Below are 17,017 nucleotides of genomic sequence, written 5' to 3' on the forward strand. Positions count from 1 at the left end.
AACTGACTCTTATTATGGCTCAGGTCATGATCTAGGGTTGTGAGACTGGGCTCTGTGCTGGGCATGGAGCCTGCTTAAGATTCTCTCTCTCCCAGGGCACCTGGGTGGCTCAGTGGGTTAAGCATCTGCCTTCAGCTCAGGTCATGATCCCACAGTCCTAGGACTAAGCCCCACATTGGGCTCCCTGCTCTGTGGGAGCCTGTTTATCCCTCTTGCTCTGCCTCTGCCCCCACCCCTTACACTCGCTCCCTCTTGCTCGCTCTCCCAAATAAATAAAATCTTTTTTTTTTTTTTTTTTTTAAAGATTTTATTTATTTATTTGACAGAGAGAAATCACAAGTAGATGGAGAGGCAGGCAGAGAGAGAGAGAGGGAAGCAGGCTCTCCGCTGAGCAGGGAGCCCGATGTGGGACTCGATCCCAGGACTCTGAGATCACGACCTGAGCCGAAGGCAGCGGCTCAACCCACTGAGCCACCCAGGTGCCACCAAATAAATAAAATCTTAAAAAAAAAAAAATTCTCTCTCCCTTCCCATCCTCCATCCTCACTCTCTCTAAAAATATTTTTAAAATAAAACTTCTAGATAAAATAATGTTTCCAAAATTATTACTGCAGTGCCTATCAAAATAATGTTAAGATATTGGAAAAATGCAGTTTCTCTCTAATCTATTTAGTAATTGAAACCCTTACTTTAAAGTAGAATTAAGGAACTTCTCTGGGATCCTGTAAAAAGTTGCCCAACTTGATACCTCTGTGATACCATAAATATTAAATATTTGTGTTTTATTGTCTACTCCTCTCCAGCTTTTGAGAACAGTCAATAATGGAAACGCTTCACCGCCAAGGGCTAATACTCGAAGAGAAGTACTGGCTGATAAAACGGTTGACTTGATAAGCTGAGATCCAAATCTTCTAAGCAAAGTTGGTGTTGCCTGTGAATACATTAGAGATAATTTATTTCCTTTACTTCTTTAAAAAAGTAAATACCGTAATAATTAATTCAAAGCTTAACACCAGGCACCCACATGGAAATTAAGGCCGTGTGTATAAATCATTTTGGAAATCTACTGAAGCAGCATTCCCTTCTTAATGGGGTATCAGTTTTGCTTTAGCAAAAAACTTAAGAAAAATATTAGTTATGCTTCATTGGATAGTTTAGACAAGATGTCTTAAACATAAAAAGGACATTTTTTAAAAATAAAATCAGTTCATATTTCCTTTCCATTATCTCTATGTAGAAAAAAGTATATAAAGGAGTAAAAAAAATGTTCCTAAACAATATGAAGATCTTTAAAAACAGCTTTAGTAAGGTGTAACTGACATAGAATAAGCATATTTAAAGCATAAACTGAGATACAGATACAGAGATACATCAGTGAACTACCACCATAATCCAAATAATGAAGATATTCTTCAGCCCTAAAATTACCTACTTTACCGCTGTAATTCTCCCCTTTGACTGGACCCCTTTTCCAGACAACCACTGATCTATCTTCTAATGATCAGTTGGCATTTTCTAGAATTTTATGAAAATGGAATCAAACATCATGTATTCTGTTTGGACCGGATTTCTTTCACTCCATATATATACTCTGTGATGGGGCGCCTGGGTGGCTCAGTGGGTTAAAGCCTCTTGCCTTCAGCTCAGGTCATGCTCTCAGGGTCCAGGGATCGAGCCCCACATCAGGCTCTCTGCTCAGTGGGGAGCCTGTTTCCCCTTCTCTCTCTGCCTACTTGTGATCTCTGTCTGTCAAATAAACAAATAAAATTAAAAAAAAAATTCTGTGATGCACCTATGTATTTATGAACTCCCTTTTTGTCTCAGTTCAGGCTGATACAACAAAATACCACAGACTAAATAGGTTACAAACAACAGAAACTTAATTCTCAGTTCTGAGGCTTTAAGTCCAAGATCAGGGTGCCAGCATGATTGGGTTCTGGTAAAAGCCCTCTTTCAAGGTTACAGACTGTCAAGTTGTTGTAGGCTCCCAAGGTGGAAGGGGCTAAGGAGCTCTGTAGGGTTTCTTTTCCACAAGTACTAATTCCTTTCATGAGGGTTCCACCCTCGTGACCAAAGAACTCCCAAGGGCCACACCTCCTCATAGTATAATACACTGTTCATCAGTATTTTAACAAATGATTGGGGGAGGCACAAACACTCAGACTATGAGACTTTACTGCTGAGTAGTCCACTGTACAGATTAGGACTAGTGTTTGCATTTCCATAGAAAATTCACCCCAAAAAATCCACTAGGATTTTGACAGGAACTATGTTTAATGTATAGATCTTGACAATATTGAGGTTTCAATTCATAAACATTTAATGTCTCTTCATTTATTGAGCTCTTTAATTTCTATCAGTAATGTGTTGGCTTTTTGTTTTTTGTTTTTCCCTTATCACACCGCCTGGAACCACCAGAGTAATGATGGAGAGAGAGGACAAAAGGAAACAACCTTGGCTTGTTCCCAATGTTAGGGGGAAAGCATGTGGTCTTTCACCAAATAGGATGTTAGCTGTGGTTTTCTGCAGATGCCTTTCATCATATTGGGGAAAGTCTTATTCCTTTTTAAGGTTTTTTTCTCTATCACAAGTGTTGGACTTTGCCAAATACTTCTGCATCTGTTAATATATACCACATAGATAATGAACAAAAAGCATAATTATCAGTGATTTTTGGACTTAAACCAAATATGCATTCCTGGAATGAATGCCACTTGGTTCTATTTTAAATTTACCAAAATTTGTTTTGTGGTTTGAGAATAGAATCTATCCTAGAAAATGTTCAATATGCTCGCAAAGAATGAATATTCTGCATTTATTGGATGTCGTGTTGTGTAAATGGAATTCGGTTGATAATGTTGTTCAAGTCCTCTATATTATATGTTCTGATTTCTGTCTAGTTTTTCATTCAATTGTTAAAAGTGGGGTATTAAAATTTCAAACTATTGGGTTGCCTACTTCTCATTTCAACCCTGTCCATTTTGCTTCATGTATTTGGAACCTCATTTCTCGGTGGATATACATTTATTATTGTTACATCTTCTTGATACAACATACTTCTAGATGTACTGACCATTTTATCATTATGTTTTTGTTGCCTTTTTGCTTGTTACTAACTAGCCTTGTTTAAATCTGTAAAATCTGTCTTCTTGGTGATGGGTGGCCACTGTCATCACTCAATTGTCCTTTTAAATATGTATTTTTTTTCTAAATTCATTTGAGAGAGCGAGAACACGAGCAGGATGGGGAGGGTGGGGAGCAGACTCCCTGCTGAGCAAGGAGCCCAATGTGGGGCTCCATCCCAGGACCCTAAGATTATAACTTGAGCCAAAAGCAGATGCTTAACCACCTGAGGCCACCCAGGTGCCCCTTAAACATATATTCTTTTTTTCATTTTTAGCTCTTACTTCCTACGAGTCACGCTGTGTCTGCATAGCTCAGTAGTGGAGCAGCGATTGGACAGACTGGCCAGAGAGATGGTTTTGTATGAACTCAAAGTTTAGGCCATTTTCAAGCCTAATTCAGCTTCTATTTTCCATGGGTCTTTTTGTATCTCTAAAATACATGCACATACCCTCAAGGCCAGCCAGGAATGTACTTGGAACATCTGGTCTGATTCACAAATGCAGCCTTAGCCAGAATGTGCTTTCCCTCCCTATGACCACAACCTCAAACCAGTGGAGTTTTTAGCCCTCCATGCCGGCCTATATCAATATCATTTCCACAAACAGTGCTTTGGGGCATGGACATAACCTACCATTCCAAACTGAATAAATGCCCTTTTGAGCAGGAGGCCCTGACGGGAAAGTCTGTATTGACTGTGCTGGAGGAGGCAGGGAGAGCAGCTTAGTCTAGAATGCCACGAGTTCCATTTTTAGGCAAAAAATAACAGTTTTTAAAAACAAACACTTTTAGATAGTTGTAGAATTTTGGTTGATTTCCGAAGTGTTGAGTAGTTGCCTTTGTCAATTTTCTCCAGCTTTATCATTACTTTCTATTAGGGAGAGGATCTGCCAATCTCTTTACTTGACCATAGAAAATTTCCATGTGAATCAAGATTTTTAAATGATTTCTTTCAATAAAAGCTAGAAGCAGCCCCAATGGACAACTTGAATTTTAATTCAAAGAGATGATTTAAAGTCTTGGTTTATCAAAATATTTAACATTTTAAATATTTTATTTAAAATTTATTTTATTTAATATTTTAAATATTTACCAAAATATTTAAGTAACAGGATGTCCCTATATCCCAGGACAAATTTATTTTCCAGATTCCTGTCTAGGAATTTAGCACCTCGATTCACTCTCAAGATTCTGGGTTTTTTGGTAATAAATTATAATGGCCACCCTACTTAGAAGGCATCCTAAATCAAGTAATCTGTCCCACCAAGTTTTATCATAAGGAAAATCTCTTGTCAAAATGAAATGTTCTGGACATGCCTGGGGGCTCAGTTGGTTGGGCATGACTCTTGGTTTCAGCTCAGGCTGTGATCTGAGAGTTCTGCTTTGAGCTCGCTGCTTAGCACAGAGTCTGCTTGTCCCTCTCCCTATGTACACATGATCTCTCATCCTCTCTCATAAATAAACTCTTAAAAAAAAAGAGAGAGAGATGTTGTAGCCTAATTTCTGGTGCTGAAGATAATTTCAACTTTGAACACTACTAAAAAAGGCACAGCTATGAATATTCAGCAAGATAAAGCAATAGCGACAACTTTCAGATACTCATAAACTGAAATGATAAAATTTAGTGGCAGAATACTAGTCAATACACTTTGTTACCAGATCATCTTAGGCACAGAAAAATAAGACTTACTAAATAACAGACAAAACAGAATGTTAAGGTTCCTTTCAAAATTTCTAAGGAAAAATTCACATAAAACTGAAAAACACCCTGTGCTCGCTCCCTCTCTCTCTGACAAATAAATAAATAAAATCTTTTAAAAAAAAAAAAAAACTGAAAAACACTACTATGCTGACATTTTGGTAGCTAGCAACCTGAGATTTCACTCTAACTAAATGGTTTCACATTTGTTTATTTATTTTAAGATTTTTACCTGTTTTTTTGACAGAGAGAGAGATCACAAGTAGGCAGAGAGGCAAGTGGGGGTGGGGGAGGGGGGAGAGAAGCAGGCTCCCTGCAGAGGAGAGAGTCCTTCAGCCTTACTACAGTGCCTTCCCCTACACATCCCTTTGGTCTTGTAAAACCTGTACACTAAGGTCCGGTCTTTGCAGATAACAGCCGTGCCCCTCCACATCGTCGTGTCCCCAATCCTCCCTGTCAGTACATTACCGCACGTGAAACTGTTTAAGCCATAAGGAGTTGCTGGCTTCATTTTTTCATCTCAAAGTCCCTTTGCAGTTGGAAGGATACTTTACAGCTCTTCTTCCCCAAACTTCTAACAAGACAGGGCATGCCTTACATAGAGGAAACGATAGTCTATCAGCTTGTGCACTTCTCTTCCTTCCTCAAACGCAAAATTTGGGGGTGTCTGGGTGGCACCGTCAAGTGTCCAACTCAGTTCTGGCTCATGTCATGATCTCACAGTCATGTGCTGGAGCCCCAGGTTGGGCTCCGAGCTCAGTGGGGCGTCTGCTTGCGATTCCCTCTCCCTCTCCTGCCTGTGCTCGCTCTCTCTCAAATAAATAAATCTTTAAAAACAAAAATAACTCAAATTTGATCTGCTGATAATACTCCAGAGTTAAGTATTGTGAATTAAATAAAATCGGGACACCTGGGTGGCTCAGTTGGTTGGACGACTGCCTTTGGCTCGGGTCATGATCCTGGAGTCCCGGGATCAAGTCCCGCATCGGGCTCCCGGCTCCGCGGGGAGTCTGCTTCTCTCTCTGACCTTCTCCTCGCTCATGCTCTCTCTCACTGTCTCTCTCTCAAATAAATAAAAATAAAAAATCTTAAAAAAAAAAAAAAAAAAGAAGGCACTCTTTTAAAAAAAAATAAAAATAAAAATAAAATCACCATGAAACTGTATGTACAACTTGCTGTGGTCTGAGATCATTAGTAAATGTAGATTCATTTCTCAAAGATTTAGGACCCCAAAAAGGTTAAAACCCACAGCTAAAGTAAATTTATTTGAGACTGTGCTAAAACGTTAAGCAAGGGGATCAGATTTAAGGAGACAGAACTCATTGACTTGACATGGAAGGAAATTCCCCCTTTCCTTTAGTAACTATCTCTCAAATCTACTTAGATACTTTGCAAATGTATCCTGAAAACTATACTCCTTGAAGTTTGTAGGAAAATAAATTATATTAAAGTCTTGTCAAGCCTGATGGAATGATCATCATAGATGAGAATTTATATGCATTGATATACCCATTACTATATTTTATATATATTTGCTATATACTATGTTTTATATATATTACGTTAATATATTTTATATATATACTATATATTGCTATATTTTATGCATCTTTATATTACTAGATTTTATATATATTACACACACATTTTATATATATATATATATATATATATATATATTTTTTTTTTTTTTAAGGATGAAAAACTGCCTGGAAACAAATCAGTATCAAATTTTGCCTTTATGGCAGAAATTTAACATCCTCGAGTCTGTTACACTAGATATAAATCTGCTATTTTTAGTTTATCATGATTTGCATATAATATTTTTCATTCTCTTTAGTATCTTTAATCACTTGCAATGTAATATCTTTAACCACTTGCAATGTAATATCTTAAGGCTTGTATACCAGTCACATACTTTCAGATAAACATTTTAAAATTTATTTCCATTAGTTACTGTAAAATATACTGATATAAAAAGTGAGAAAATCTAAATTCCTAACTAATTATAGTTTAACTTTGTGTTTTTCACTAAAAGCTAAAGTTTAAGATAGAAGAAGCAGTGTATCGGGAAAGATTTGAGTGGAGGTCAACTTCCTCTAGCTATTATTGTAGCAGATGGATAGTAAAATAATTTTCTAAATAGAATTAACTGATTGTTTTCATTCTCAAGCAAATTACGTCATATCATCAGAGACAACCCATAATAATCTAACAGATTATCATTAACCTACTGTAAAAAACTACAGGAATATAAAATATTCTCTAAGACTTTAAAAATGCTAAATAAAAGCCAAAGCATTTCATTTGCCCCCCGAAACCTACCTGTAAAATAGTTACTCTGTGATGGGAAAAGAGAGCAGCAGCTAACTTTGACGGAAGCACTTTGACAGAAGTTGGTACAATAAGCAGACAGGCACCACTTGATAGAGCCACAAATATTTCCACAACAGAAGGATCAAAGGTCAGAGGTGAAGCAAGAAACAAAACATCTTCCTGTGTGACCTCAAAAAGTACCCTAAGGCAAAACAGAATGCAGTTATGCAAAATGTCTAACATTTGGTAATCATATATCCTAAGAAATTATGACCATGAAGTTTCTGGATGTTGGCCAGATTTTTACTCTTTTACTCTTAGATTAACCAAAATGGTGCTATTAATTCCAGAACTCATCTTTACGAATGTGAGGATTAAAAGCCATTTAAAGCAGTATCCACTTCTTCACATGGCATTTTATCATCTGTGATGGGTTTCTGATGTGTTAAGTGTGGCTGGATTAAACCACATTCCCCAGAATTTCCTTTCTAGTATGTTTTGTTAGGGTGAAAAACAAGGGACCTCTCTCAAGAGGTGGAGGACAGAAGGGAGGCAGCTGCCATTCAGCAGAACACACACCACTCTGTTACTCCATCAAACCCTAAACTGGGTCCTGCCGTGAAGGGATTTTGTAGACAAAGTCCCTACTCAGCTGACTTTAATCAAAAGGGAGATTATCCTGGGTTAACTCAATTTACTCAACTGGAAGGCCTTTTAAAGAGTATTAGGCCTAGGGCACCTGGGTGGCTCAGTGGGTTAAGCCTCTGCCGTCAGCTCAGGTCATGATCTCAGGGTCCTGGGTACATTGGGCTCTCTGCTTGGCAGGGAGCCTGCTTCCTCCTCTCTCTGCCTACCTCTCTGCCTACTTGTGATGTCTGTCAAATAAATACATAAAATCTTAAAAAAAAAAAAAAAAAAGAGTGTTAGGCCCTCTCTGAAAAAGACACAGCATCTAGATCTACAATTATTCTCCCTTTCCCCTAGATCCTTCCTGACTTGCCTATGAACAAGCACATGCCTATGGGGTTCCAGTTTGCACCTGATCATTCCTTTCTTTTTTTTAAACATTCTTTTTTTAATTTTTTAAAGGATTTTATTTATTTATTTGACAGAGATCACGAGTAGACAGAGAAAGAGAGGAGGAAGCAGGCTCCCTGGTAAGCAGAGAGCCCGATGAGGGGCTCAATCCCAGGACCCTGGGATCATGACCTGAGCCGAGGGCAGAGGCTTAACCCACTGAGCCACCCAGCTGCCCCCTGATCATTCCTTTCTATTTACACTATGGACTTCAGTCTTGATTAGCTCCCACAAACATAAGCCAATTCCTTATAGTAAGTCCTTGATACAATCTCCTGGTTCTGCTTTTCCGGTAGAAAATTGACTTACTCTATCCTTCGTACTTAATGATGCCTAACACAGACCACTGACTCACTTTTCCCACTTTTGGCTTTTTCTCTCAGGAGCTGGACAAAGAGCAGAATACACGTAGTTAGGATATTACAGAGTATTAGATAGTTAGTGACAAGGCTACACTCCCCTCAAGCAGCCTGCGCCTCCGCTCCGCCTCACCTCTCATACTCTTCAACATGTGACTTTGCCTAGGACATTACTATCCATCAGTTTCCTCTAACATTCCTCGCCCTTCCATCCCAAAGTAGCTTACTCCTGTACAATACTATTTTCTTGATTTTTCAAAAACAATTCTCCCTACCGATTCTCAAGCACCAGCCTATTAATGTTTCCCACCTTATTTATTTATTTATTTGACAGAGAGGGAGAGAGCGAGCGAGCGCAAACACAAGTAAGGCAGAATAACAAGCAAAGGAGAGGGAGAAGCAGGCTCCCCACTGAGCAGGGAGCCTGATGCAGGGCTCTATCCCAGAACCCTGGGACCATAACCTGACCGAAGGCAGCCGCTTAACCAACTGAGCCACCCAGGTGCACCCCAACTTTTTAAAAGGTTTTATTTATTTGAGAGAGAGAGAGAGTGTGTGCACGCATATGTGAGGGAAGGGACAGAGGGAAAAGGAAAAAAAATCTCAAGCGGACTCCATACTGAGTGGAGAGCCCAATATGGGGCTCAACCTCATGACTCTCAGATCACGACCTGAGGGGAAATCAAGAGTGAAACACTCAACTGACTGAGCCACCCAAGTGTCCCAGTCTCTCATCTCAAAGATAAACCTATACCCTCCCAGAATTCTTTCTTTCCCATTCAAACTAGCTCCAAGAAATGAATACTTGATTATCTCCATTTTCCTATTTCTCATTCCCTTATCCCCAGCCTAATAGTCTGTCTTCAGTCTTGGGCACTTGGAAATCAAGTCACTAAAGACCACATTATCAATTACAAGACTCCTCTCTGCCTCATTTCACCATTCCCTTCTTCTAGATCTGCACTGTCCAATATGGTAGGCATAAGAAGGGTATACCTACTGAGCACTGAAAATGCGGCTAATCCATATTGAGGCTGTGTAAGTGTAAAATACTGGCTAGATTTAGGATAAGCATAAAGAGTGTAAAATAACTAATTTTCATACCGATTACATATTGGTATTTTAGATATTCTGAATTAAATAAGATATTGTTGAATTTTCTTATTTCTTTCTACCTTTTTTTAGGGGGAAGAGAGAGAAGCAGAGGGAGAAAAAGAATCTTAAGCAAAGCTGGATTTACAGCCAGCACAGAGCCTGACATGGGGCTCAATCTTACAACCCTGAGATCATGACCTGAGCTAAAATCAAGAGTCAGATGGTTAGGGCTCTTGGGTGGCTAAGTTGGTTAAGCAACTGCCTTCAGCTCAGGTGGTGATCCTGGAGTCCTGGAATAGAGTCCTGCGTCGGGCTGCCTGGTCGGCGGGGAGTCTGTTTCTCCCTCTGACCCTTTCCCCTTTTATGTTCTCTCTCTTGCTCTCATTCTCTCTCAAATAAATAAATAAAATCTTTAAAAAGGAAAAAAAAAAGTCGGATGCTTAACTGACTGAGCCACCTGAGCACCCCTCTTATTTCTTTGTATTTTTAAAATGCAGTTGTTAGGAAGTTTTTAATTATAAAAAACTTGAAATGACATAAAAATATATATTTGTATATCACAAATATTTGTAGTCACAAAGTTTCTGTATCACTATTTGTTTATTTCCTCTTTCGATTTCCTAAGACGACTCTCCCTTAGTTCCCTTCCTCTAGTTCCTTCTTTCTTCTTCAACTGAGAATTGACTTCATAGAGATTTTTCATTTCCTGATGAGCAAACCCAATTCTACAATGCTGTAAGAATGAGCTTAATGAAATCCAAATCTTTTCACGTCTACTGGATTTAAGTGCAAGATTCTTCAACAAGGCATAACGGGCTCCTGCTCCTCTGGTCACAAGGCTCCTGCCCTCCCACTTCTTCCTCAGCTCTGCCCAGGCACACGCTAGCAAGCCACACTCCTCCTTTCTCCCACACTTCTGCCAGGAATACACTTCCTTCTTATTGATAACTTAGAAGCAAAGCTTCAACCATCATTTGTTTGCTCCCTGTTTGGCTCCAGGTCTGGATCAGAAAGGTGAAGTCCTAACCTGCAAAGAACTAAAGTTCAGATATAGCCAAAGCAAGAGACCCAATTACTTAAGACTATCAATTTAGGAACAGGAGTTCTAAAAAACAGGAACATGTGGGTGGCTCAGTCGGTTAAAGGGTATGACTCTCAATTCTGGCTCAGGTCATGATCTCAGGTCATGAGACTGAGCCCCACATCACGCCCGGCACTCAGCGGGAGTCAGCTTGACAGTCTCTCTCCCTCTCTCTCTGCTCCACCTACCCACTCACGTGCGTGCTCTCTCAAATAAATGAACCGATTTTTAAAAAAATAGTTATAGGGGCGCCTGGGTGGCTTGGTGGGTGAAGCCTCTGCCTTCAGCTCAGGTCATGATCCAGGGTCCTGGGATTGAGCCCCGATTGGGCTCTCTGCTCAGCTTCCCTCTCCCCTCTGCCTGCCTCTCTGCCTACTTGTGATCCCTCTCTGTCAAATAAATAAATAAAACCTTTAAAAATAAATAAATAAGAAAATAAAAAATAGTTATAATGAACAGAGATTAAAATTTCTCCCTTGAGGGGGCGTCTGGGTGGCTCAAGTCACTTAAACGTCTGCCTTCAGCTCAGGTCATGATCCCAGAGTCCTGGGATCTAGCCCAGTGTTGGGCTCCCTGCTCACCAGGGAATCTGCTTCTCCCTCTCCCTCTACTCCTCCCTGCTGCTTGTGCTTGCTTGCTCTCTCTTGAATTCTTTAAAAATAAATAAATAAAAATTAAATTTTTCCTTTGGGGTGCCACCAACTGGCTCAGTTGGTAGAACATGCAACTCTTGATCTTGGGGTGATGAGTTCAAGTCCCACATCGGGGGGAGAGTTTACTTAAAAAAATGTTTTTGGGATGCCTGGGTGGCTCAGTTGGTTAAGTGTCTGCCTTCAGCTTGGGTCATGATCCAACAGTCCTGGGAATGAGAACCCCACATCAGGCTCTCTGCTTAGGGGGAAGCCTGCTTCTCCCTGTCCTACTGCCTCTGCTTGTGCTCTCCCGTTCTCTGTCAAGGAAATACATAAAAATCTTTTAAAAAATTTTTTTCTGGGGTGCCTGGGTGGCTCAGTGGGTTAAAGCCTCTGCCTTCAGCTCAGGTCATGATCCCGGGGTCCTGGGATCGAGCTCCAAATCGGGCTCTCTGCTCAGCAGGGAGCCTGCCTCCCCACCTCTCTCTGCCTGCCTCTCTACTTGTGAACTCTCTGTCAAATAAATAAATAAGAAATCTTTAAAAAAATGTTTTTTCTCTTTTAAAATACAAGTTTTGAAGAAGGATTTGAAGGACAGAACTCACCGAAAATGTTGGATGTTTGGCACTATACATCCATGAGGGACTCTGACAATCTTAGGTATCCCTGTAGTGCCAGATGTATGGAGAACATAGGCCAAGCAATGCTTTAACCTCACATCCATGTGCTCTTCTGACTTTTCTTCATTGCTGTTCTCAGAATTTGTGCTGTTTGTCATTTTTTCTTTTTCATATTTCTGTTTTCTGTCCTTTAGCATCAAGCTCACTTCAACATTTTTCCAGTGAAGCCTGAAGAGTACTAGGTCATTATGTTCTTTAAGTGTATCATAATTCAATAATGTTTCGTAGGAAGATTTGAATTTCTGTTACACGGGAAACAAAGTTCATAATATTAATATGTTAAAAAACATTCTTTTTTACATAGAAGTAATACAAAGTATTAATTTATTCCTTTCCTTCAACATGTTTTTTTTTTTTTTTAAAAGATTTTATTTATTTATTTGACAGACAGAGATCACAAGTAGGCAGAGAGGCAGGCAGAGAGAGAGAGGAGAAAGCAGGCTCCCCACTGAGCAGACAGCCCAATTCGGGGCTCGATCCCAGGACCCTGGGATCATGACCTGAGCCGAAGGCAGAGGCTTTAACCCACTGAGCCACCCAGGCGCCCCCCTTCAACATGGTTTTGAGTACTTCTATATAACTAGGGATTAAAAAATATTAGAAACCTGTAAGAATACAGTGCTTTCCTTACTTTCAATGTCACCTTCAAAATAAAAAGACATATTAGCGCCTGGGTGGCTCAGTAGGTTGAGCCTCTGCCTTCGGCTTGGGTCATGATCCCAGCGTCCTGGGATCAGGTCCCGCATCGGGCTCTCTGCTTGGTGGGGAGCCTGCTTCCTCCTCTCTCTCTGCCTGCCTCTCTGCCTACTTGTGATCTCTGTCAAATAAATATCTTAAAAAATAAAAATAAATAAAATTAAAAAAATAAAAAGACATAAAACACATACAACCGTAGGGCAACTGTGAAAATGAATATACTTGAAATGTTAATGGGAACAGAGGAGACTGAATTTAACTCTGGAAGGTCTGAAATTGCTACATCATATGTAATGTCTGGGTTATATGTAGCTTTGGTCCAAGAATAGCTAATGCAGAGTACATGATCCAAGAAAGCTAGTGTTATGGAGAATGTTAACCACTCCAGTGAGCTGAAGAATTGGGGGAGAGGGAGAAAGTGAGTAGAAGAGATGCTATCCTTAATAACTCTGTATACTCCATACTAAAGGTTTTACACTATAATCTATAAGCAATGAGATCCAACTGAAGGTGGCAACTGCATAGGCTAGACTTTACTCCATCAAGGACAGACTAGTAAGACTTTCAATAAGTGAGAGTCTTCTAATGAACCTTTTGCAACAACTGACATACGACATACAGGCCTGAACAAGTCCGTTGCAACAAGAGTGGACAGAGAGAGCCTATGAGCTAGAGTCAATAAGGATTGCATAACTTTCCAGATAAGGAGTGAGCATAAGAAGATTGCGGAGTTTCTGGCTCAGGTATTTGGGAGATGGAGAGAGATTAATACAGATTTACTGAATTTGGATAAAAAGATGCTAAATTTAATTTTTGCATGCTAAAAGTGAGGTTCCTTTGAGTACACCTTTTTAGGTTGACAAAAAGCAGCTTAATGAAACTTCTCACATCAAAGAAACTACTATAAAGGAGATAAATGAGAGAAAAAGTTCACAATGCAGGAGCCTATAGTGTTTTGTTCGTTTGTTAAGTATATTAAGGATCAGGTGTGGTGTGACCTGCTTTCCTGTTTGACAAAACATCTGTCAAAACTCATTAAAATATACACATAAAATTGGTGATTTTTATATATATATTAAACCTCAATAACTGATTTCTAAAAGATGTGTAGGTCAAGAAAAAAATTTTTAAAGGGGCAGGGGAGCTGTTCTAGATGAAACGCTATTAAGCAAGTATGAGAAGTGGATGCATTCTATGATCTTTGACCAGATTTTGAATCTCTCCCCACAAAAAGCTAAAAGGATATTTTGGGGGCAAATGTGGAATTTAAATATGACTATATTAAAACCTATCAATGCTAAAAAGAAAAACATAAGAAAATATGTGTATGATACTGTACTATACTGTGTTTACTAAAAAAGTGTAAGTGAACCCGCAGAGTTCAAACTTGTGCTGTCCTAGTGTCAACTGTGTATTATAAGCAGCTAGAAGGCAAGAATCAGGTCTCAGGCTTCTTTCGCACACTAATGCCTTCCCAAACAACTTGTACGGTTTCTCAATCTCAACATTTTGACATTTTGGACCAGATAAATTGGACAATCTGGACATTCTGGACCAGACAATCCTTGTAAGGGACAACACATATTGTGCTTTGTAGGATTTTTAGCAGTATTTTTGGCCTCTAACCACCAGACACCAGTGGCACCCCTACTGCCAGCATTTTTCTTTTTAAGATTTTATTTACTTGAAAGAGCTCAAGAGAGCACAAGCAGGGAGAATGGCAGAAGGAGAGGGAGAAGCAGGCTCCCCACTGAGCAGGGAGCCCCACTTGGGGCTCAATCCCAGGACCCTGAGACCCAAGCAAAGGCAGACACCAAACCACCTGAGCCACCCAGGTGTCCCTACTGCCAGCATTATAAAAAAACAAAAAAACAAAACAACACAACTCCAGACATTGCCAAATGTCTGCTGCGAGGGACAAATCTCCAGCTGAGAACCACTGCTCTAGTGGATGCTGAGCATATTGTTCATGCTCAATAAATACTTCTTGACGGCTCATGTGTTAAGGAGGAAAACTCATAGTAAAGTCATGGAACAGGGGCGCCTGCCTGGCTCAGTGGGTTAAAGCCTCTGCCTTCAGCTTAGGTCATGATTTCAGAGCCCCAAGTCGCGCTCTCTGCTCAGCAGGGAGCCTGCTTCCCCCGCCTGCCTCTCTGCCTACTTGTGATCTCTGTCTGTCAAATAAGTAAGTAAAATCTTAAAAAAAAAAAAAAAAAGAGTCATGGAACATTAAGCAAGGTACTTTCTAGGGGATTTTCTTATCTTTTTTTTTTTTTAAGATTTTATTTATTTATTTGACAGACAGAGATCACAAATAGGCAGAGAGGCTAGCAGAGAGAGAGAGGGGGAAGCAAGCTCCCTGCTGAGCAGAGCCCAGTGCGGGGCTCAATCCCAGGACCCTGAGATCATGACCTGAGCCAAAGGCAGAGGCTTAACCCACTGAGCCACCCATGCGCCCCTCTAGGGGATTTTCTATGTGCCCAACTCCTTATAAGCAGTTAGAAAGAATACCTGATACTGACAATTCTCACACCAACCACCTATTTTTAAAAACTTTCAACAAGGTTAAGAAAAACGAACGTCACATCCCCATTTTAGTTTTGCTTACATCAAAAAAATAACCAATTTCTTGTCTAGACATGAATAGATTTAGAGAATATTTATTAACGCATTATATGTAGCCCATTATACCTCAGTTGTCTCTTTCTAGAGACTTTAATACCCATGATTCTCTAGGAAGTCCTCTACATCTCAAGCTCTTGATAATTTCTGTTTTATATATAGATGGAGATGTACACAAGTGGAATGCACTTCAGTTCCCTCAAATATAAACTGGCTCAGGGCGCCTGGGTGGCTCAGTGGGTTAAGCCGCTGCCTTCGGCTCAGGTCATGATCTCAGGGTCCTGGGATCGAGTCCCGCATCGGACTCTCTGTTCGGCAGGGAGCCTGCTTCCCTCTCTCTCTCTCTCTCTCTCTCTGCCTGCCTCTCCGTCTACTTGTGATCTCTATCAAATAAATAAATAAAATCTAAAAAAAAAATATATATATATATATATATATATATATATATAAATAAACTGGTTCAGATAGAAAAAGGGTAAAAACAAGCTACATTATGTTCTATAATGTTCTATTTCTCTTGGTAAAAAGAATATTTTAAAAATAAATAATGAAACATGGGATGCATCTTGATGAACACCTAACACCAAATATTTCCCATAGCAGTGTCCCTAGGCTAGGTATCTGGTTGGCAGTCATTTAAAAAATTAAAAAATTAATTTAGTTTTCCAGAGAAGTCTGGTTTAAGAGCTAATCTCTTTTTCAAAATTTAAGCCTGGTTATAATTCTTTAACGTTGCTGACTACTGTAAATTGAAACATTTATCTTTTATATCTGTGGCAAGTATTACAAAATTTTCCTAGTACAGAAACAGCTTTGGAAAGGGAAAGGAAATTTGAAACAATGCAGTATCTTAGTACACATCTAGAACATACGTTCATGCTATAGAGCAGTGTTTCTCAACAGGAAGTAGGGGATAAAATGTGCCTCCAGGAGACATCTGATAATTTCTGAAGACAAGTTTGGTTGTCCCAACTCACGGGGGGCAAAGGGGAGCAGTGCTACTGGCATCCAGGGGGTGGAAACTAGGAATGTTACTAAAACAACCTGTAATATACAGGACACTCCTCACAACAATTACCCAACCCAAAATGTCAACAGTGCTGAGATTGGAAAAACTGTAGTTAGAAAAGCTGGATATGGAAAGATTTTCAGACAGACACATCAGGTCTTCAACTGAAAGATAAACACATTTTTTTAAAAACCCCAATTTAAATACACACACTTACATTAATTTGCTGTTTTTCAACAAGAATATAACTTAGATTACATTTTTTCATAAAATGAATTGATAATGCTGGTGGTGAATCTGGATCAACTGGAGCATAAGCAGCAGGGACTTGGAGAATTCTAAAGAGATAGTTCAGAGTCAGCACAGAAGATCTGCTGAAAGTCATCTTTAAGTATTTCAATTTCTCTATGTACTTTACTACTGACTATATCAGAAATGCCCAATATTTTTCTTGACACATATTTGGTTACAGTTATTTTTATTTTGTCTTTAAGAGAGAATATCCACTATTAAATTTTTATCAGTTAATATACAGAAATCCAAGATTTTTTATTATTTTTTTTTAAAGATTTTATTTTTTATTTATTTGACAGGCAGAGATCACAAGTATGCAGAGAAGCAGGCAGGG

At 39.4% G+C, this 17,017-nt stretch overlaps 1 protein-coding gene across 10 annotated transcripts in view; it reads right to left on the bottom strand.

The window, feature by feature from the left end:
• The window catches only part of AASDH (aminoadipate-semialdehyde dehydrogenase), a 42,327-nt gene that overhangs the window by 20,619 nt on the left and 4,691 nt on the right, over positions 1-17,017 (bottom strand). For 6 of the 10 annotated variants that reach the window (XM_032334366.1, XM_032334365.1, XM_032334363.1 and 3 more), the window contains 4 exons: positions 16,607-16,727; positions 11,988-12,304; positions 7,148-7,340; positions 690-931 (listed from right to left, as the gene is read on the bottom strand). In XM_032334366.1, coding sequence (XP_032190257.1) covers positions 690-931; positions 7,148-7,340; positions 11,988-12,304; positions 16,607-16,727 — 873 coding nt within the window. Of the gene's footprint in view, positions 1-689; positions 932-7,147; positions 7,341-11,987; positions 12,305-16,606; positions 16,728-17,017 lie in introns of those variants that run through there. The other 4 variants (XM_032334370.1, XM_032334368.1, XM_032334371.1 and 1 more) reach the window with 4 other exon arrangements.

The sequence above is a fragment of the Mustela erminea genome, chromosome 2, assembly GCF_009829155.1.
Source record: "Mustela erminea isolate mMusErm1 chromosome 2, mMusErm1.Pri, whole genome shotgun sequence".
Lineage (NCBI taxonomy): Eukaryota > Metazoa > Chordata > Mammalia > Carnivora > Mustelidae > Mustela > Mustela erminea.